The sequence below is a fragment of the Mesoplodon mirus genome, assembly GCF_964341445.2.
Source record: "Mesoplodon mirus genome assembly, chromosome: 11".
In the NCBI taxonomy this organism is placed as follows: Eukaryota; Metazoa; Chordata; class Mammalia; order Artiodactyla; family Ziphiidae; genus Mesoplodon; species Mesoplodon mirus.
The window spans coordinates 24,321,855-24,346,246 of NC_138987.1; the positions used below are offsets into that span (position 1 = coordinate 24,321,855).

Below are 24,392 nucleotides of genomic sequence, written 5' to 3' on the forward strand. Positions count from 1 at the left end.
ACATACAGGGGAATTTATCAAATAAGCATATGTACTAAAGCGAAGTGAAGCCAAGTTTGTCACTACTGAAAATGTAAGTTACAAATATAGGAAGGGAGAAACTAAAATGAATCCTGCCTTTGGAGTTGGAATAGAATTAGACATATCATTGTAAACTCATGGGTTACAAAAAATATAGATACAGATGTTAATATGTGTATCTTTGTATGTGAATTTTTTTTCACTCCCTTGCGGACATAATCTGAGATAGGTGACATGCCAAAAGCAATGAGCGTACCTAGCACCCAAAATCTTAGCTTCTAATTACCATTTTCCAATAAAAGGAACCATAGCTTCTTGGAGAAATGGTTGGTTCAGGACTGAGGCAGAGAAAGATGAGTCTTGGAACATTTTATGATGCCAAAAGCAAGGAAATGATGAAAAGAAGTCAACCTGAAAGGACTTGTACTGGCTAAGTTTGGGACAATTTAAGTATCAAAATTAATAATGTCAATAATGCATTATAACCCATGCAATAAAATAATAAACCATGAGTCCATACGTATTTACAGGCATACCTCGTTCTGTTGTACTTCACTTTATTGCACTTCGCAGATACTAGATTTTTTACAAATTGAAGATTTGCAGCAACCCTGTGTCAAGCAAGTCTACTGGTACCATTTTTCCAACAGCATTTGCTCAATTCATCTCTCTGTGCCACATTTTTGTAATTCTTGCAATATTTCAAGCTTTTTCATTGTTATTATATTTGTTATGGTGATCTGTGATCAGTAATCTTTGATGCTACTATAGTATCAATAATTGTTTCGAGGGAGGGAGACATTCAAGATGGCAGAGGAGTAAGATGTGGAGATCACCCTCCTCCCCACATATACATCAGAAATACATCTACATGTGGAACAACTCCTACAGAACACCTACTGAATGCTGGCAGAAGACCTCAGACCCCCCAAAAGGCAAGAAACTCCCCACGTACCTGGGTAGGGCAAAAGAAAAAAGAAAAAACAGAGACAAAAGAATAGGGACGGGACCTGCACCAGTGGGAGGGAGCCGTGAAGGAGGAAAGGTTTCCACACACTAGGAAGCCCCTTCGCGGGCAGAGACTGCGGGTGGCGGAGGGGGGAGCTTCGGAGCCCTGGAGGAAAGCACAGCAACAAGGGTATGGAGGGCAGAGCGGAGACATTCTCGCACAGAAGATCAGTGCTGACTGATACTCACCAGCCCGAGAGGCTTGTCTGCTCACCCACCGGGACAGGCAGGGGCTGGGAGCTGAGGTTCCAGCTTCTGTCGGATCCCAGGGAGAGAACTGGGGTTGGCTGCGTGAACACAGCCTGAAGGGGCTAGTGCTCCACGGCTAGGCGGGAGGGAGTCCTGGAAAAAGTCTGGACCGGCCGAAGAGGCAAGAGGCTTTTTCTTGCCTCTTTATTTCCTGGTGCACGAGGAGAGGGGATTAAGAGCGCCGCTTAAAAGAGCTCCAGAGACAGGCACGAGCCACGGCTATCAGCGCGAACCCCACAAATGGGTATGAGACGCTAAGGCTGCTGCTGCAGCCACCAAGCAACCTGTGTGCAAGCACAGGTCACTCTCCACACCTCCCTTCCCAGGAGCCTGTGCAGCCCGCCATAGCCAGGGTCCTGTGATCCAGGGACAACTTCCCCGGGAGAACGCACGGCGCTCCTCAGGCTGGTGCAACGTCACACCGGCCTCTGCCACCGCCGCAGGCTCGCCCCACATCCGTACCCCTCCCTCCCCCCAGCCTGAGTGAGCCAGAGCCCCCGAATCAGCTGCTTCTTTAACCCCGTACTGTTTGAGCGAAGAACAGATGCCCTCAGGCGACCTACAGGCAGAGGCGGGTCCAAATCCAAAGCTGAACGCGAGGAGCTGTGCAAACAAAGAAGAGAAAGGGAAATCTCTCCCAGCAGCCTCAGGAGCTGCGGATTAAATCTCCACAATCAACTTGATGTATCCTGCATTTGTGGAATACTTGAAGAGACAACGAACCATCCCAAAATTGAGGCAGTGGACTGTGGGAGCAACAAGATATATTATTTTTTCCTTTTTCTCTCTTTGTGAGTGTTTATGTGCATGCTTCTTTGTGTGATTTTGTCTGTACAGCTTTGCTTTCACCATTTGTCCTAGGGTTCACTACGTCCGTTTTCATTTTTTTTTTTTTTACATATAGTTTTTAGTGCTTGTTCTCATAGGTGGATTTGTTTTTTGGTTTGGATGCTCTCTTCCTTCTTTCTTTCTTTCTTTTTTTAATCTTCTTTTATAACTTTTTAATTTTTTTATTTTTAATAATTATTTTTCATTTTAATAACTTTATTCTTTTTTTCTCTCTTTCTTTCTTTTTTTCTGCATTGTTGTCTGACCCATGTGGCTGACAGGTTCTTGGTGCTCCAGCCAGGCATCAGGCCTGTGCCTCTGAGGTGGGAGACCCGAGTTCAGGACATTGGTCCACCAGAGACCTCCCAGCTCCATGTGATATCAAACAGCGAAAGCTCCCTCAGACATATCCATCTCAACACTAAGACCCAGCTCCACTCAATGACCAGCAAGCTCCAGTTGTGGACACCCTATGCCAAACAACTAGCAAGACAGGAACACAACTCCACCCATTAACACAGAGGCTGCCTAAAATCATAATAAGGTCACAGACACCACACACCACCGGATGCAGACCTGCCCACCAGAAAGACAAGATCCAGCCTCATCCACCAGAACACAGGCACTAGTCTCTTCCACCGGGAAGCCTACACAACCCACTGAACCAACCTTAGCCACTGGGGGCAGACACAAAAAACAACAGGAACTACGAATGTGCAGCCTGCGTAAAGGAGACCCCAAACACAGTAAGTTAAGCAAAATGAGAAGACACAGAAACACACAGCAGATGAAGGAGCAAGGTAAAAATCCAGCAGATCAAACAAATGAAGAGGAAATAGGCAGTCTACCTGAAAAAGAATTCAGAGTAAAGATACTAAAGATGATCCAAAATCTTGGAAAAAGAATGGAGAAAATACAAGAAACGTTTAACAAGGACCTAGAAGAACTAAAGAACAAACAAACAATGATGAAGACAATAAATGAAATTAAAAATTCTCTATAAGAAATCAATAGCAGAAAAACTGAGGCAGAAGAACAGATAAGTGACCTGGTAGATAAAATAGTGGAAGTAGCTACTGCAGAGCAGAATAAAGAAAAAAGAATGAAAAGAATTGAGGACAGTCTCAGAGACCTCTAGGACAATATTAAACCCACCAACATTTGAATTATAGGGGTACCACAAGAAGAAGAGAAAAGGAAAGGGACTGAGAAAATATTTGAAGAGATTATAGTGGAAAACTTCCCTAATATGGGAAAGGAAATAGTTAATCAAGTCTAGGAAGTGCAGAGAGTCCCATACAGGATAAATCCAAAGAGAAACATGCCAAGACACATATTAATCAAACTATCCAAAATTAAATACAAAGAAAGTATATTAAAAGCAGCAAGGGCAAAACAACAAACAACATACAAGGGAATCCCCATAAGGTTAACATCTAATCTTTCAGCAGAAACTCTGCAAGCCAGAAGGGAGTGGCAGGACATATGTAAAGTGATGAAAGGGAAAAACCTACAACCAAGATTACTCTACCCAGCAAGGATCTCATTTAGATATGACGGAGACATAAAAACCTTTACAGACAAGCAAAAGCTAAGAGAATTCAGCACCACCAACCAGATTTACAACAAATGTTAAAGGAACTTCTCTAAGCAGGAAACACAAGAGAAGGAAGAGACCTACAATAACAAAACCAAATCAATTAAGAAAATGGTAATAGGAACATACATATTGACAATTACCTTAAATGTAAATGGATTAAATGCTCCAACCAAAAGACATAGACTGGTTGAATGGATACAAAAACAAGACACATATATACATTGTCTACAAGAGACCCACTTCAGACCTAGGGACACATACTGAAAGTGAGGGGATGGAAAAAGATATTCCATGCAAATGGAAATCAAAATAAAGCTGGAGTAGAAAGCTGGATATTTTCTCATATTAGACAAAATAGATTGTAAAATAAAGACAGTTACAAGAGACAAAAAAAGACACTACATAATAATCAAGAGATCAATGCAAGAAGAAGATATAACAATTGTAAATATTTATGCACCTCAATACATAAGGCAAATGCTAACAGCCATAAAAGGGGGAAATCGACAGTAACACAATCATAGTATGGGACTTCAACACCCTACTTTCACCCATGGATAGATCATCCAAAATGAAAATAAATAAGGAAACACAAGCTTTAAATGATACATTAAACAAGATAGACTTAATTGATATTTATAGGACATTCCATCAAAAAACAAAAGTATACACTTTCTTCTCAAGTGCTCATGGAACATTCTCCAAGATAGATCATATCTTGGGTCACAAATCAGCCTTGGTAAATTTTAAAAAATTGAAATTGTATCAAGTATCTTTTCTGACCACAATGCTATGAGACTAGATATCAATTACAGGGAAAATTCTGTAAAAAATGCAAACACATGGAGGCTAAACAATACACTACTTAATAACCAAGAGATCACTGAAGAAATCAAAGAGTAAATCAAAAAATACCTAGAAAAAAATGACAATGAAAACACGACGACCCAAAACCTATGGGATACAGCAAAAGGAGTTCTAAGAGGGAAGTTTATAGCAATACAATCCTACCTTAAGAAACAAGAAACATCTCAAATAAACAACCTAACTTTACACCTAAAGCAATTAGAGAAAGAACAAAAAAAACCCAAAGTTAGCAGGAGGAGAGAAATTATAAACATCAGATCAGAAATAAATGAAAAAGAAATGAAGGAAACAATAGCAAACATCAATAAAACTAAAAGCTGGTTCTTTGAGAAGATAAACAAAATTGATAAACCATTAGACAGACTCATAAAGAAAAAAACAGAAGACTCAAATCAGTAGAATTAGAAATGAAAAAGGAGAAGTAACCACTGACACTGCAGAAATGCAAAGGATCATGAGAGATTACTACAAGCAACTATACGCCAATAAAATGGACAACCTGGAAGAAATGGACAAATTCTGAGAAAAGCACAACCTTCCAAGACTGAACTAGGAGGAAATAGAAAATATAAACAGACCAATCACAGGCACTGAAATTGAGACTGTGATTAAAAATCTTCCAACAAACAGAAGCCCAGGACCAGCTGGCTTCACAGACGAATTCTATCAAACATTTAGAGAAGAGCTAACACCTATCCTTCTCAAACTCTTTCAAACTATAGCAGAGGAACACTCCCAAACTCATTCTACAAGGCCACCATCACCCTGATACCAAAACCAGACAAAGATGTCACAAAGAAAGAAAACTACAGGCCAATATCACTTGATGAACATACATGCAAAAATCCTCAACAAAATAGTAGCAAACAGAATCCAACAGCACATTAAAAGGATCATACATCATGATCAAGTGGGGTTTATCCCAGGAATGCAAGGATTCTTCAATATATGCAAATCAATCAATGTGATACACCATATTAACAAATTGAAGAATAAAAACCATATGATCATCTCAATAGATGCAGAAAAAGCTTTCAACAAAATTCAACACCCATTTATGATAAAAACCCTCCAGAAAGTAGGCATAGAGGGAACTTACCTCAACATAATAAAGGCCATATATGACATACCCACAGCCAACATCGTTCTCAATGGTGAAAAACTGAAAGCATTTCCTCTAAGATCAGGAACAAGACAAGGTTGTCTACTCTCACAACTATTATCCAAGATAGATTTGGAAGTTTTAGCCGCAGCAATCAGAGAAGAAAAAGAAATAAAAGGAATCCAAATCAGAAAAGAAGAAGTAAAGCTGTCACTGTTTGCAGATGACATGATATTATACATAGAGAATCCTAAAGATGCTACCTGAAAACTAGTAGAGCTAATCAATGAATTTGGTAAACTACCAGGATTCAAGCTACTGCAGAAAAATCTCTTGCATTCCTATACACTAATGATGAAAAACCTGAAAGAGAAATTAAGGAAACACTCCATTTACCATTGCAACAAAAAGAATAAAATACCTAGGAATAAACCTACCTAAGGAGACAAAAGACCTGTATGCAGAAAACTGTAAGGCACTGATGAAAGTAATTAAAGATGATACAAACAGATGGAGAGATATATCATGTTCTGGATTGGAAGAATCAACATTGTGAAAATGACTATACTACCCAGAGCAATCTGCAGATTCAATGCAAGCCCTATCAAACTACCAATGACATTTTTCACAGAACTAGAACAAAAATGTCACAATTTGTATGGAAACACAAAAGACCACGAATAACCAAAGCAATCTTGAGAAAGAAAAATGGAGCTGGAGGAATCAGGCTCCTGGACTTCAGACTATACTACAAAGCTATAGTAATCAAGACACAAAAACAGAAATATAGATCAATGGAACAGGATAGAAATGCCAGAGATAAACCCACACACCTATGGTCACTTTATTTTTGATAAAGGAGGCAAGAATACACAAAGGAGAAAAGACAGCCTCTTCAATAAGTGGTGTTGGGAAAACTGGACAGCTACATGTAAAAGAATGAAGTTACAACACTCCCTAACACCATACACAAAAATAAACTCAAAATGGATTAAAGACCTAAATGTAAGGCCAGACACTATCAAACTCTTAGAGGAAAACATAGGCAGAACACTCTATGACATAAATCACAGCAAGATCCTTTTTGACCCACCTCCTAGAGAAAGGGAAATAAAAACAAAAATAAACAAGTGGGACTTAATGAAACTTAAAAGTTTTTACACAGCAAAGGAAACCATAAACAAGACGAAAAGACAGCCCTCAGAATGGGAGAAAATATTTGCAAATGAAGCAACTGACAAAGGATTAATTGCTGAAATTTACAAGCGGCTCATGCAGCTCAATAGCAAAAAATCAAACAACCCAATCCAAAAATGGTCAGAAGGCCTAAATAGACATTTCTCCAAAGAAGATATACAGCTTTCCAACAGACACATGAAAGGATGCTCAACATCACTAATCATTAGAGAAATGCAAATCAAAACTACAATGAGGGGCTTCCCTGGTGGCACAGTGGTTGAGAGTCCACCTGCCGATGCAGGGGACATGGGTTTGTGCCCCAGTCCAAGAAGATCCCACATGCTGCGGAGCGGCTGGGCCCGTGAGCCATGGCCGCTGGGCCTGCGCGTCCAGAGCCTGTGCTCTGCATCGGGAGAGGCTGCAACAGTGAGAGGCCCGCGTACCCCCCACCCAAAAAAAAAAAAAAAAACTACAATGAGGTATCACCTCACAGCAGTTAGAATGGCCATCATCAAAAAATCTACAAAGAATAAATGCTGGAGAGGGTGTGGGGAAAAGTGGACCCTCTTGCACTGTTGATGGGAATGTAAATTGATACAGCCACTATGGAGAACAGTATGGAGGTTCCTTAGAAAACTAAAAATAGAACTGCCATAGGACCCAGCAATCCCACTACTGGGCATACACCCTGAGAAAACCATAACTGAAGAAGAGTCATGTACCACAATGTTCATTGCAGCTCTATTTACAATAGCCAGGATATGGAAGCAACCTAAGTATCCATCAACAGATGAATGGATAAAGAAGATGTGGCACATATATACAATGGAATATTACTCAGCCATAAAAAGAAACGAAATTGAGTTATTTGTAGTGAGGTGGATGGACCTAGAGACTGTCATACAGAGTGAAGTAAGTCAGAAAGAGGAAAACAAATACCACATGCTAACACATATATATGGAATCTAAAAAAAAAAAAGGTTCTGAAGAACCTAAGGGCAGGACAGGAATAAAGACACAGACATAGAAAATGGACTTGAGGACATGGGGAGGGGAAGGGTAAGCTGGGACAAAATGACAGAGTGGCATGGACTTATATATACTATCAAATGTAAAATAGATAGCTAGTGGGAAGCAGCCACATAGCGCAGGGAGATCAGCTTGGTGCTCTGTGAACACCTAGAGGGGTGGGATAGGGAGGGTGGGAGGGAGATGCAATAGGGAGGAGATATGGGGGTATATGTAAATGTATAGCTGATTCACTATGTCATAAAGCAGAAGCTAACACACCACTGTAAAGCAATTATACTCCAACAAAGATGTTAAAAAAAAATTGTTTCGAGGTGCCATGAACCATGCCCATATAAGATAGAAAACTGAACAGATAAATGTTGTGTATGTCCTGACTGCTTCACTGACTGGCCATTCCTGTCTCTCTCCCTCTCCTCGGGGTTCCCTATTCTGAGACACAACAATACTGAAATTAGGCCAATTAATAACCCTACAATGGCCTCTAAGTGTTCAAGTGAAAGGAAGACTCAGTCATCTCTTACTTTAAATCAAAAGCTAGAAATGATTAAGCTTAGTGAAGAAGATACGTCAAAAGCTGAGCCAGGCTGAAAGCTAGGCATCTTGCACCAAACAGCTAGCCAAGTTGTGAATGCAAAAAAAAATATTCTTGAAGGAAATTTAAAGTTCCACTCCAATGAACACACAAATGATAAGAAAGCAAAACTGCCTTATCACTGATAAGAAAGTTTTAGGGGTCTGGATAGAAGATCAAATGAGCCACAACATTCCCTTAAGCCAAAGCCAAATCCAGAGCAAATGAAGTCTGAGAAAGACGTAAGAAAGCTGCAGAAGAAAAGTCTGAAGCCAGCAGAGGTTGGTTCATGAAGTTTAAGGAAAGAAGCCATCTCCATCACATAAAAGTGCAAGATGAAGCAGAAAGTGCTAATGTAGAAGCTGTAGCCAGTTATCCAGAAGATATAACTAAAATAACTAATGAAAGTGGCTACACTAAACAACAGATTTTTCAATGTAGACAGAACAGCCTTCCATTGGAAGACAATTCCATCTAAGACTTTCATAGCTAGAGAGGAGAAGTCAACATCTGGCTTCAAAGCTTCAAAGGACAGCCTAACTCTCCTGACAGCCTGTTAGGAGCTAAGGTAGCTGGTGACTTTAAATTTAAGCCAATTGTAAATCAACTATACTTCAATTTTTCAAATTAATTAAATAAAAATAAATTGAAGCCAATGCTCATTTACCATTCCAAAAAATCCTAGGGCCCTTAAGATTTATGCTATATCTACTCTGTCTATGCTCTATAAATGCAACAAGACTGGATGACAGCACATCTGTTTACAACATGGTTTACTGAATATTTTAAGCCCACTATTGCTCAGGAAAAAAATATTCCTCTCCAAATGTTACTGCTCAGTGACAATGCACCTGGTCACCTAAGAACTATGATGGAGATGTACAATGAGAGTAATATTATTTTCACACCTGCTAACACAATGTCCATTCTTCAGTCCACAGATCAAGGAGTAATTTCAACTTTCAAGTCATTATTTAAAAAACATATTTCATAAGGCTATAACTGCCACAGATAATGATTCCTCTGATGAATCTGGACAAAGTCAATTGAAAACCTTCTGGAAAGGATTCACCCTTCTGGATGCCATTAAGAACATTCATGATTCATGGGAAGAAGTTAAGAGATCAACAGGAACAGGAATTTGGAAGAAGTTGATTCCAACACTTATGGATTACTGAAGGGTTCAAGACTTTAGTGAGGGAAGTAACTGCAGATGTGGTAGAAATGGCAAGAGAACTAGAGATGGAAGTAGAAACTGAAGATGTGACTGAATTGATGCAATCTCATGATAGACCTTGAACAGATGAGAAATTGCTTCTTATGGAATGGCAAAGAAAGTAGTTGCTTGAGATGGAAGCAACAAAGGATTTAGAATATTACACAAACTTAGTTGCTAAAGCAGCAACAGGTTTTGAGAGGATTAACTCTAGTTTTGAAAGAAGCTCTTTTGTGAGTAAAATACAAAATAGCATTACATGGTACAGAAATCATTCATGAAAGGAAGAGTCAACTGAGATGGCAAACTTCATTTTCTTATTTTAAGAAGTTGCCATAGCCATCCCAACCTTTAGCAACCACCACCCTGATCAGTCAGCAGTCATGAACATCGAAGGAAGACCCTCCACCAGCAAAAAAGATTACAACTCACTGAAGGCTCAGATGTTGTTTAGCATTTTTAACAATAAAGTATTTTTTATTAAGGTATGTACCTTGTTTTTCAGACACAATGCTATTGCATATTTAATAGACTATAGTATAGTGTAGTGTAAACATAACTTTTATATGCATTGGGAAACCAAAAAATTCAGGTGACTTGCTTTATTGTAGTGATCTGGAACTGAACCCACAGTATCTCTGAGGTATGCCTATAAATAAATAAATGAAGGGCTTCCCTGGTGGCACAGTGGTTGGGAGTCCGCCTGCCAGTGCGGGGGACGCGGGTTCGTGCCCCAGTCCGGGAGGGTCCCGCGTGCCGCGGAGCGGCTGGGCCCGTGAGCCATGGCCGCTAGGCCTGCGCGTCAGGAGCCTGTGCTCCAAGGCGGGAGAGGCTGCGGCGGTGAGAGGCCCGCGTACCGCAATAAATAAATAAATGAATGAATGAATGAATGAATGAATAAGAGAAAGTTTGATGAGGAATGGGATATTCACATAGTTTAAATGTACTTCCCCACAAAATAGTTTTTACAAATGGAAAAAGAGTAATTGTATATAGAGAAGTCTGACAGACACTAGTAAAAGCAAGTGATTAAAGAGAACATTATCAGAAATAGGACAAAATCAAAATCACATGCCAGGGCCTCCCTGGTGGCGCAGTGGTTGAGAGTCCGCCTGCCGATGCAGGGGATACGGGTTCGTGCCCCGGTCTGGGAGGATCCCATATGCCGCAGAGCGGTTGGGCCCGTGAGCCATGGCCGCTGAGCCTGTGCGTCCGGAGCCTGTGCTCCACAACGGGAGAGGCCACAACAGTGAGAGGCCCGCGTACAGCAAAAAAAAAAAAAAAAAAAAAAAAAAATCACATGCCATCTGATAGGATGCAATGAAAAGAACACAGCAACCCCTCTGTGATATTCCTATCAAAATGCATGAGAAAACAACAGGAAAGCCCAAATGAGGGGCATTTTACAAAATAACTGGCCTATAGCCTTTGAAAAGTGTCAAAGTCATAAAAGTCAAGGCAAGACTGAGAAACTGTAGCATACCAAAGAAGTTTAAAGAGGTATGACAACTACACGTAATGGGTGATTTTGAACTGGATCCCAATGATTCATACCACTGGCACACCTATCAAAACCTGAGTGGGGTCTGGTGGTTATTTCCTGATTTTAGTGGATGTACTGTAGTTATATTGGGAAATATCCTTGTCTTTAGGAAATAACTAAATACAAACTAAGGTATTCTAGGGTGCTAGTACATTAGGTTGGCAACTTACTCTCAAATGGTCCAGGAAAAGAAACAGTTCTTTGCCTTGTACTTCCAGGTTTTCCTCAAGTATGTGATTATTTTTTAAATTTTTTAAAGAAAAATATTTGAGAGTATATAGTTCTATCTTCAGCTGTTAAAGAATTACTTAAACCTGATTCATGATCAGATTCAGATCATACACTGGTATGCAGTGGAAGATGAGAGCCAAATGTTGACACTGGACTAAGCCAAAGAAAAAGTTGAATTTATGAGCTTTCAGACCCTAGTAAAATTAGACACTACTATATAGTTAGCTATCATCCTATGTATGCAATTTTTGTAAGGGCCTACAGAGAAGTCTACTTTCTATCCTCCAAAGCACCATCATCGTGGTAAATACACAGTACACACCCTCAAAATATTTGTCAATTAATAATGCTTTAAAAAGAAAGATAAGGGGCTTCCCTGGTGGCGCAGTGGTTGAGAGTCCGCCTGCCGATGCAGGGGATACGGGTTCGTGCCCCAGTCTGGGAAGATCCCACATGCAGCGGAGAGGCTGGGCCCGTGAGCCATGGCCGCTGGGCCTGTACGTCCGGAGCCTGTGCTCCGCAATGGGGGAGGCCACAACAGTGAGAGGCCCGCGTACAGCAAAAAAAAAAAAAAAAAAAAGAAAGATAAGGAAAATATTAATGATAGGCTTATTAGGAACCCATTAACCATATGGATTACAGCAGAGCACATACAACTCCAACAGAACACCATTTCTTTCTGTTCAAATTAGCTTTGTGAGGAATGTAGGAGATAAGAATAAAGGCTAAATGTTTGGTGACCAGAACCACTCCTAAAAGTAGGCAGGAAAAAGTAATCCCTATCTCTGCAGTCAGGAAGACTGGACAAATCATCATCCCCAATGGCCTGTCTTGGTGCCTATACCATTCATGATTTAGGCTAAGACAATGTCCCTAAAGAAGTTACCTATTAAAATGCAAATATCCCAGAGTTCCCATTGAAATAAAGATACTCTGAATCTATACAATTATTCCTTGCACAGCCATTAATGCCTAGTAATAATAATAATCATAACAGAAGTATGCATTTGAGTCCTCCTATGTGACAGGCACTGTGCTAGGTACTTTATATAAATTATCTCTACTTCTTACAACTCTACAAGACAGGTATTATCATTTCCACTTTATAAATAAGGAGAGTGAAGCCCAAAGAAGTGGAATAACTTGCCAAGGGCCAAAAATCCATTCACTGGCAGTTTTCATTCAATTCCAAGATTCAGACTTTTTCCATTACATCTTGCTGCTTCTTTCTACTATGCCATTTGCTGTTTTTGAAAATGGAGATCTAAGGCATGAAGGAATAAAATGTAATATAGGAAACTTTTTTTGGTACAGGGTAAAACTGAATGAGAGTTCTGAGTTCCAGATAAAAGAAGCCAAAGAATGCCTCATAACCAAGACAGAAAGAAAGGCTCTGAAAAGGGACAGAGGTGCACAGAAAGAGAGGAGGTGAAGGTCCTAACTGCCTTGGTTCTTTGGTTTTTCTACACAGCCTAACACTAGATTTGATGAGGTCCCTGAGTTGTTAATGAGCTCAGTTAAGAACTATGAGCTCAGATTTATCAGCTTGAAAGAGATAAATTATAAAGTTTATTAAGTGAGGACTATGGTGAACACTTTATTTTCCTCCTTTTGTAAGAGGGAAGAAATAAGGAGATATAAATCACACCCATCTGAATCACACCCATCTGACAGACAAGTTATTAGACCACCTTTGAAGACAAAAGAAGTTATATAACATCAAGTGCCTAAGAAATTTTGGATAAAACAATTCCACCCTGTTTAAGGTGAAAATGATGACAAAGAAATATTTTAAAACATCTTTAACTAACTTAGCATTGAATTCAGTTTACTGTTTACGTGCCATCAAGAAAGGAATGTAGGACTTCCCTGGAGGTCCAGTGGTTAAGACTCCGCACTTCCACTGCAGGGGTCGCGGGTTCCATCCCTAGTGGGGAAACTAAGATCCGGCATGCCACACGGCACAGCCAAAAATATAAGAATAAATTTTAAAAAATTTTTAAACTTTGTAAATAAAAAAAAGAAACAAATGTAAAGCAAAATACTACCTATAATGTGAAACTGTATGATGAGCAAAAGCAAAAATAATGAGAACTATGTAAGATCTGAAATACATTACTTATAATTTTGTAGAAAATGTACTTTCTAATTATACACTGGAATAATATTGGCAATTTCATATTTTAACCAAGGACATACATTGGTCCCTATGGAACAAGGAAGCAACATGGCACAATAAAAAGATCTCTGGGATCAGAAAGACCTGAATTTGAATCTTGGATCTGTCACTTACTACCTTTGTAACTTTGGGCAAGTTATTCAATTTTTCTGCTCTTTTACCCCATATATAAATATGGAGTTAATAATAAATGCCTTTCAGAATAGTGATTCCACTTCTAGAAATGTATATTAAGAATATAATTTTATGGAAAAGATGATTTGTATAACAATGTTCATCAAAATATTACTTATAGGGCTTCCCTGGTGGCGCAGTGGTTGAGAGTCCGCCTGCCAATGCAGGGGATACGGGTTCGTGCCCCGGTCTGGGAAGATCCCACATGCCGTGGAGAGGCTGGGCCCGTGAGCCATGGCCGCTGGGCCTGTGCGTCCGGAGCCTGTGCTCTGCAATGGGGGAGGCCACAGCGGTGAGAGGCCCGCGTACAGCAAAAATATATATATATATATATTACTTATAATAATAACAAGTAAGTTAAAATATCCAGGTATCGAGTATTAAGGGAACGTTTAAGTAATGGTATATACATCACCAGATCAGTGGTTCTCACACTTTACAGAGTACACAGCAATTAAACTAGGGAAGGTTGTAAAATGCATATTCCCAGAACTTATACCCCAAAATTCTGACCTAGTAAGTCTGAGATGGGAATAGGAAATGCATATTTTTAACAAACGACCAGGAGTGATTCTGATGGAAGAGGTCTATGAAAATTCTGCATTAAATGGAATACTATGGTGTGATTAAAAATATGATTATGAAGACTTTGGAATAACACTGAAGAAGTTTGATACATTACTAAGCAAAAAATTCAGCATTCAAACTGTACACTCTATCTAACAGCAACTACATTAAACATACATAGGAAAAAGTTATTTTAGCAATAGGATTGGAATGATTTTCACTCTTCTCAATTTTCTGAAACACAGTCATGCTATTATCATAAATGAATAAGTAACATATCAAAATGTGAAACAAAAAGTCAATGGATCTCCATGGCTTTCAGATTAAAATTCAAACTCCTAAGGGCAGCACACAAGTACTTCAATCTCCAGACTTACCTCATATCCATGCTCTATAACAAACTACTTCTAATACCCCATATTATATATATTCTACATTTTCACACACAATTATTAAATATACTGTTCCTTTTGCCTGAAACACCCTTCCTGCAAATTGTCAACCTGACAAACTCCTACTCATTCAATAAGGTTCAAGAATCATCTCCTCTCTGAAGTTTCCCCTGACTACTCCTCCAAACAGACTAAAGGTATCTCCTCCTTGCTCCTGGCATTCCTGTAGCATTGTTTGAGACTTCCATTACAGCACATATCACACTGTATTAACTCTTTGTTAAATATTGTCCCATTATTCTACAGGTACTTGTTTGTAATTCTTCATCTTCTCCATTATGTCTCCAAAGTTTCTATGAAATTCAGAGTAACAGACCACTCTGGTCACTAGCCAAAGCAAGCCAACAGGAAGCAACTCTGTTCTAGGCTACTCCACCACCATGGAGTTTACCATGCCAAAGAACATCTCTGCATAATTCCTGCAGCTCCCCACAAACTCCCACTCACTCCCATGCCTCCATACTAGAAGTAAAATATCTATACAAAACAGGGATAATTCTCTAAGTAAATACAGCAGTTTTTTAGTATATTCAAAACATAAGATACTAAATTTAGCATATTTATATGCTACATGAAACATTTCAAATGCAGACTAGTAACTAGAGGTATCAAACAAGGATTCAAAGTGGCTAAATACTAATTTGGGGGGGAAAAAAGAAAAAAAGAAAAGAAAACTTTAGTGTGGAAGAATGCTAATTGGGATCCAGGGGACAGAACTTCAAACACCTCCCCAGTAGTGAAACATGGGTTTATGAAAAAACCTACATATTGAGTAAACTTACAACATAAATTTTCTTTAATAACAAGAAAATGGATGTGGAAGAATTTGAATCTAAAACCACATTAGATATTAAAGCTCTTATACAATTCTATTCTATATCTTTGTTATAATAAATAAAAACATCTTAGGAATAATTTCTGGAAATAGGCAAAATATATACCATATGCTGATACCTAAGATCAGTATATAACAGATATCCAATAAAAAGTTCTAGGGACTAATTAAGTAGCAAAAAAAAAAGGTTTTTCCAGCACCAGCCCTATGCTATCCTATTTCTCTTGTCTCCAATCAAATCCCTTTCCCCTTCTACAGCACCAGCCTTGTAAGAAGAAAGGATAAATGACCACCTTTATCCAACCCACCCTTGCAAATCTGAAAAATCCACTCCATCAACTCTGCCATTAGAGTTCCATAGCTTTAGTATTTTGGCCTAAAGTGTTGTTTCCTCTTTAAATGAAAATACTAAAAGAGCTTCCTCTTCCTAAAAGCCTTTACCAGTCAATCATACTTCGGTATGAATTGTCAGCACCCACAAATAATTGTTGGTGGTGGGGTAAGGTTAGGAAAGGCACAAGGGCACTGAGTCCATGACATGTGAGGAGAAATTAACATTGAGATATGCAGGAAACTAGAGATGATGAAAGCAAACTCTGTAAACTCCACAATTTTGAAGGTCCAATTTTTGTTCTTCTTAATCGACTTGTCACTATACACAGCCCAACCCAACTCTACTCCTCACACAAAATCTGCTACTCTTGGAGAGGGACAGTTGGCACAAAAACTAGAGACAGGTTGAACCTGTACTAATTAGAATGGAGAAGAGACTTTCTTTCTAGAAAAAGAAATTTGAGCAGGAAGGGTTAGAGGAAATGGGGTACAGGGAACAGAAATATCAAGCAGGCAGCAAGAAATGAGGTTGGCTGTTTATGCCCACAACCATCAGTCAAGAGATGATCCAATTTAAGGGCAACAAGTTTAGACCAATTGGTTCAGCTCACTTAACTAGAAGTAATTAACCACTTCAAATAAAGCTGCTCTCACAACACAATAGAACCCAAATAATTCTACAGCACAACTGAATCAAAATTCATTTTATAGACAGATTCGTAAAGATATGCTGTTAAATAATAAAGCACTATATATAAGAAACACTCTCAGAGGTGAACTTTGGAGATTACAGTAGAAGGAAATGAGGAAAACAAAATTTATCCTTTGAACATATATTATGATTCACCCTCAAAAAAATCACACAATTGCCAGCCTCACCCAGGTTTAACACAAATGTAGAATTCACCCGCTGTCCTACTGACACAAAAGAAGAAAACTGGACTGTAAGAAGAGTTCTTAGATCTGTGTTACACAAAAAAATACATTGGGCTGTCAACTGGCATTGTGCCTCTGGCTGCCATATGGTTTACATGACCATGTCATCACAAACTAGAGAAAGAACTGGCACACAGATGAGTCTTCTGTGTAAATTCCTGCTTTTTCAAATGTAAGATAATCTCTCATATCAACATATAATGCATAACCAAAACTCATCATATTTTAATTAATTAAAACCATGCTGCAATATGTTCAAAATGGAAACCAAAGACACACTGAAATGCATTAAATGTTAAATAGCTTCAGGTTCTGTGGGTTGAAATTAATCTTTTCTAACCCATGATTTGAATTATAGTCAGCTTCCATTTCTAGTTAAATACTCAGGAAAATGTTCTAAAATAGGCTCTTTGAAAGAATTTTCCAAAATTACCTCAAATGCATAATTAAGTAAATTATTTCAGTATACAACTGAACTAATCAAATTGTGTTTACTGTCACCCGAGAGGTTAAATTGCTAAGGTCAGTAGGCACACTACTGAATACTGTAAGTTTCTGCATTAATGTCAGTGAAGACCTACTTCACTCATCTGTAACTGTAAGAAACCACTGAGATGCACTAGGAACTGGGCGATGTAAAAATGGACAGGTTGAGTAGTCACCAGCTGGTTGTCCTAATTCCCTGCTACACATCAGCCTCACAGTTTTGAAGAGGGAGCTGAAAACCCTTTAGTTGAGAAAGAGGTCAATACCAAAATTCCCTCTCCTCTCTCCTCACTCCCCATCATGCAGCTGGCACTGTTCACTCTGGCAGACACAGCTCCCTGAACATAATGGTGCAATCACCACTTCAAATACCATTACTATCTAAAATAGATAACCTACTTGCAACTTGACTATTTTTATAGATATAACATTTCCATGCAGTTTAACTGCTCTATTTGTGATTTATTCCATTTAACTAATACAGTTTCCCTGGAAATGAGTACCTTATATCAGAGTCCCAATAACCACAATTGCCCAAATAGTTGTGAAAATTACAATACTTCCAAGTTGCCTCTTATCTCCTTGTATCCATCACCAAAAATTTCATGAACTGAATCCTGAATGTGAAAAATGTATAAGCTCTCTGGTTTATATACCTTTGATAACAAGAATATTTTTTCCTCAGTTCTTACTGATATACTTCTTCACATGGGAGTCTTGAGAACTGGATTCCTTATGTTCAACAAGAATTTACTAAATACACTTTACATAGTATTCGACTCTTTGAGGCATTAAGAAAATCAAGTAAATTTGAGGTATTAAACTTTATCAAAGTACAAATAATTCTTAATCTAGACTAAAAAAGAAATAATTTAACACAGTTTAAATGGGAATTATTTTTGTTTAGGTTAAAAGGTATTTATGCCAAAGAGAGAGTTTTTAAAAAGCTCTGCAGCTGTCTCATGAAAGATATGTTAAATAAAATGAAATTTCACATATAATATGAAGGAAGAAAAGGAGGGAAGCAACTCAATTTGAGTACTCTAATGAGCTCTGATGAGCTCAGATTTTTTTAAGGATGAAAGAGGGTGGCGAGAGGTCAAACTGAAAACAAACACAAAAGTGAAGTTGTACACTTGCCCTAGAAAAAGGCTAATGTCCTTTTCAGCTAAGTTTGAAACAAAGGAGGGAAGTAATAGAAGTTCACTGCTATGACAGCTGATGTAACTTTAATCTCTCACAGAGTAAAACTGTGGATGGTTTTAGACCACAAGAGAATTTCCTAAGACATCTAACAACCCCAAGAATCTGATTCTTCCCAACTTCTACTTTGCTCTTATCCCTAGTGAGAATCATTTTCAAACCAGAAAGGATAAACAAATAATGCTAGGAGATTACTGAAGCTCCAAAAAGACAGAGATCATAAGAGACACTTAGCTGCTTTAAATGAATCTAAGTATCCAGACCCAAAAGAATTAGAAGCAAGGGGGTAGAAGGAATTTGCACAATACTAGGCATCATCAATGGTTCGCTATCAGAAACAAGCTATAACAAAGTAGCCTAATTTTCCTGGAATTTATAGACTTACTACTACAGGGGTAGATCAAAGGAATGACAAACAGAACATAATGTGAATATAGAAAGGCAATGGATAAAATACCTCATAATATTCAAACAGATATATTGGAGAGAAACAGCTGGCTAATAGTTCTGTTAAGTGGCTTCGATGTTAGTAGGAAGACCAGGAATAAAGATTGCCATTTTTAAATTTATACCAATCTGAAGAGAGGTTCTTTAGAGGTTTTCATTACACAATACATGTTCGCTGTAGAATATTGGAAAATGCAGAGAAGCCTAAATAAATAAATAAATAAATAAAGATCACCCACAATTCCATCACTCAACAAAGAATACTATTTACATTTTGGTGTTTATCATTCCAGACTTCTTAATGTACAGTATAAATGTTCACACACACTTATTCTTTGTTAAAGAAAAGGATCATACTACAAATGCTGTTCTATAACTTTTTTTTTAATTCAAATATATCAAGCCCCAGTATATTCTACACTGGTCAAATGACACCTAGTGCATTTTGTTCATTTCTGGTCACCACATTTGAAGAGAGTCATTGAAAAATTTGAGAATATGAAAGAAGAAAAAGAGGGTAGTGAAAAGTATAAAAATGTAAGTTCTTACCACCTATGCTCTATTGCCACATGACAACAGGCTGCTAAAATCTTGGGGAAACAAATAGATTTATAAGAAAACAATATAGCTAAATATTAGCTACAGAACTGCCCTGGCTACTTTGTGTTGACTCATAAAGCCAAACTAGTACCAACTGTTGGAAATTACAGGGAGGTGAATTTCAGCTCAATAAAAGATGAATTTTTTTAATTATTAGAGCTGTCAAAAATGGAATGGATGGATCTAGCCATTGCAGGGTTTAACAGAACTGGAATAACTGGTAAAGGATGTTAGAGGTAAATTCTCTAAGTAAGAAGTTGGATGAAAAGGCCCCTTTCTATTTTAAGATTCTGTGATTCTAATGGAAAACTTACTACAGAAATTTACTCCTAGTATAATGTGAAGCCAAACACTTAGTAATTAAGGCCTTAAGACAGAGAGTCAGGGCTTCCCTGGTGGCGCAGTGGTTGAGAGTCCGCCTGCCGATGCAGGGGACACGGGTTCGTGCCCCGATCCCGGAAGATCCCACATGCCGCGGAGCGGCTGGGCCCGCGAGCCATGGCCGCGGAGCCTGTGTGTCCGGAGCCTGTGCTCCGCAACGGGAGAGGCCACAGCAGTGAGAGGCCCGCGTACAGCAAAAAAAAAAAAAAAAAAAAAAAAAGACAGAGAGTCAACAAAATGGTAAGGAAATGGAGATATTTAGTATTGATAATGAAAGTAGGAAGAGGTGGCACTAAAGACCTTAAAATTGTTGAAGCATTGTTACATAGAAGTTGAGGTTAAATTTATTCTGGAAAGCTCCAAAATTTAAAACTAAAAACAAAATGTAGCAGTTCAAGAAAGGAAGATTTCAGCTCAATGGAAGGGAAAGGAAGGTTTACTAATAAATTAGAGCTTTCTAAAATGAAAAAAAAGAAGAAATAGAGTCAAGTGCTTTAGAGCTGTGTGAGAAATAACGGCACAATGATGAACACCAATGTGCATTAACTTCTTTACACCTCATTTAATCCTTACAACAGCCCTATATGATAGGTATTATTACTATTTCCACTTCATAGAAGAGCACAGTGAGGCTTAGAAACATATTTATATTTATTCAAGGTCATTTTTACTACTGCTAAAACCCACAGTGTCACCCAAACATACCTGATTCCCCATCATACAGTTACTGCTCACTTAGTAGGTAATATGTGATCAAAAGCATCTTCAGAAAAGTCTTTATCTACTGATCCCTCAAAGGGCAGTTATGAGTTGTTTTTTGGATATTTTTAAGCAAAAAAAAAATTAATAAATAAGGATTTTTGAATTAAATTATTATTCATAGCAAAAAAGTGTTCAGATTAGACTATCTAATTGGCCATGTACCTTAAACTTTTGCAAATAAAACAGATTCAATGAGTAAGACTTAAGACGCAGTAAGGCAAATCTGAATCACAGAACTTAAAATCTTTGCCATTACTAATTATGTGACCTTAGGCAAGTTCTTAATCTTCCTATCTCTTTAGTCCTTCATCTGAGAAATGAGGACCGACATCTTAAGGTTGATACAAGAATTGAATGAGATGACACACGCATTTAGCACAGGTTCCGATCCTATTACTACACAACACAAGTAATAAAGTAGGGCAGGGGAGTACCAAACCTATTCCACAATTCATTCCAAAATAGTTTAAAATTTTGAAGTGCCATTATGTTTGAAGGAAAAGGGATAATTATCTATTATCCTGTAAATAAACTTTTGATGACAATCATTTGTGAAATAAAGTGACAACTAAATAAAATGTGCCTTCTTAGGAATTTCATTTTATGCAAAGGATCACCAAAAGAATATAATTTCAATTCTCATTTTCTTCAAAGGCACTGTTTTAGTTATTTATTCAGTATGAGATAGATAAACGCAAGTTTAAAGGTTATTGGTTTTGATTTTGATGTTTTACAGGTTGGTTCAAACTACTCTAATGAACACACTTTTTTTAGGTTTTTTGTTTTGTTTTGTTTTGTTTTCTATGTGCATTTTCATTGTAGAGCTACTATTGCTACCTCTGACAAAACCAGCAAAAGAGAAAACCTCTCATTCAAGAAGTACATTGGGGTCAAAATTTTGGTGTTTTATTTATGTTTACCAACATTAAATAGTTGCTATTCTATTCCTAAAATTTGACATCTGTTCTTTTTTTTAAATGGCACAACCGAGAAGGTATTTAAAAGATGTTTACCTTTAAGTTCTATCACAAAGATAAGCTTTTTAAAACACCATTTATCTCAATGAAATTAACCAAAATTCTCACTCTTCTCAAAGAATTCTTTAGTGTTTTTCCAAAGAAATTGATTATTTTTAGAAACCTCTTTCAGGATATAGGTTTCTAGCCATAATTATTTTTATCACTGATATGACCCACTGGCAAACATACTTATTTTACCTGCAATTTAAAACTATAGCCAAATAAACTGCTTCTGTATACACTACCTGTGACTAAGGGCAATTACTAGAGCTATAATCTGAAATATTACACATTGTCTAATTGTGATTTTTTTTATGACTTCTAAGCTCTTTACGTGCCACAGTTGAAAACCAGAAGTACTTAACTTTCTTTTGACCCTTATTTGTATCATCAGTAAAATTAGAAATGATAAATGATACTCTATTCTTTGTCCAAAGTACAGAGCCAAATGAGAAATATACAAAGAAATTTGAAGTACATGTTTTAAAAACATATTTCAATTTGATACTTGCAAAAATTTTTTTGGAGGATGTGATTTAGCTCTTTGGCCAGTCTCTGTAGAAGAAGACATACATACAACAGCAATGACATCCAAACTCAGTCCTTTACCTTACATCTCCTTTCCCTCATATCTCCTAAAGAGAGCAATCTGGAAGGGGCTGGCATTATTAAATTCAAAATCCCCGATGGAGTTACAGAGAGCTGAGCTATTTTGAAAAATTAAAACAGTGACATGGCAACAGTCCAGATAATAAAATGAGTCAAGGTTCTACAGGATGTAGAAAAAATGAAAAGTGTCATCTACTTGTGATTGAAAGTGAAAATTACTCAACAAGGGAGTACACACAAGAGTCATCACTTCTAAGACTTAATGAAAAAAAGTCCCATAAATATTCATTGTTCTGAAGTGAACTGTCATTCCAATAAAATGTCACTGTCAACAAGTATAGATGATCACGTGGAGTTTTCTAAAATCCTATCAACTATTTTCCAACTAAATTCATTACACTGTAATAGAAATATTCTCATTTACCCTATTGGCCAGGACTGTAAACAACTGCTTTATCTGACCACCACAACATATGAAAACTTGTGTAAAGAACACAATGTCATCACCCAAAAGTTTGTATTAAGCACCTTAATTAAGTCAAGAGTAGCAAGAAACAGTTTTTAAAAACCAAGAAAATCACTTGAGCTTAACAAATTTTTACAAGTACAGCTGAGCTGTCTAAGATGTTTTAGGGTGAAGATATGAATGATGATTGATGCCTCCAAAAATATCCAGGGTAAACTGAATAGCCATGATTTTAGAAACTAAATAGCCTTCCTTGAATTTTATCTAGTGAATATTCTGCAGGCTTCCTCCCTCACAACTGATTTCATTTGCCCATCAATTCAACTTTTAAGTTAATTGTTTTTTCAAATATGCAAATCAACCCTGCTATTTCCAAGGTACTGCCTGCTGAATAAAGACCTTGACATTTTTTTACATGTCATCTTAGCAAGATTCTCCAGGCAATATTAGTCTCACGTGGAACATCTTCCCATTAAAAGGCCTCTACTATATTCCATATACACTTGCCCAATCCCGACCTGGCATCCTTCATCCTGAGATATAATAACCAAGTTTCACTCAGCCATGTCCAGGTGGCTGAAAGTACTGCTGAGGCTGCCTAACGTGCCTCATCAAGTTTTACACACACCCTGTACTGATGACATCTCATCAGAAGGTCCACCTTCTTCATTTTGTGGGATCATATCCCACAGCACAGCAAATGCCTTCTGCAAGAGAAGGGTAGCAGCAACCAAAGGCTGTGGCTTTTGCAGAATAATTGCACGCATGCAATACTTCTTTGCCAATTTCATTTAAGTAGACCAAAAAAAGGTCTGGGTTCGAAGCAGGAAATATATAATAAACACTGATGTAAAGAGGGTGAAAGGCAGAAATTCTTCCAGCAACACTAGTACATGTGTAAGTTCTGCACCACAGCTCAGAGAAAAGTAGCTACCGACGCACTGATGGAAGGCTATCTTAAAATTACTCAAAGAATCTAAGGCATCAATCTGACTGGGAGGTTCATGCCTCCTCTCCACACACACATTCTGTTTTCCTACCTAATTTAAGAATGAATCGCTGGCAGCCACCAGGTGCAATAACCATGAGGCGCAGGACGTATCCATCACGATGCACAACGAGGTGTGCAGACCCGGAGCCGGTTCCAGTCCTTACCTTAGCAGATTAGACAGGGGCAGGGGTCCGGATCCACCGCCCAGGATCCCTCCTTTCCTGCCAGACAGGAGTTTCTCCACCAGAGCCACATTTCCAGTGCGAGCAGCTTCCAACAGCTCCTGGTCCTTCCCCATAGTCTCTCACCGACTCCCTCAAAGAGTCCTTTCCCCTTCGGGTCCTCCTCCCCGCCCACCCCCACTGCCCCCAAATCCAGGGCCCTCCCCGCCCCACCCTAAGATAATGCCAGAGCTTCAGCACCGGGAGATGCGTGCAGCCCCCAGCCGGGGACACCACTCTCCGCTCCTCTTCGGGCGCAGCTTTCACAATGAGAATCAGACCAT

General features: G+C 38.3%; 1 protein-coding gene across 7 annotated transcripts in view; it reads right to left on the reverse strand.

The window, feature by feature from the left end:
* ANKS1B (ankyrin repeat and sterile alpha motif domain containing 1B) overlaps positions 1-24,185 on the reverse strand; it is a gene marked incomplete at both ends in the record, with an annotated part of 1,184,520 nt that extends 1,160,335 nt beyond the window's left edge. For all 7 annotated transcript variants that reach the window (XM_082634609.1, XM_082634606.1, XM_082634608.1 and 4 more), the window contains one exon: positions 24,052-24,185. In XM_082634609.1, coding sequence (XP_082490735.1) covers positions 24,052-24,185 — 134 coding nt within the window. The remainder of the gene's footprint in view (positions 1-24,051) is intronic.
* Positions 24,186-24,392: the final 207 nt, after the last annotated feature.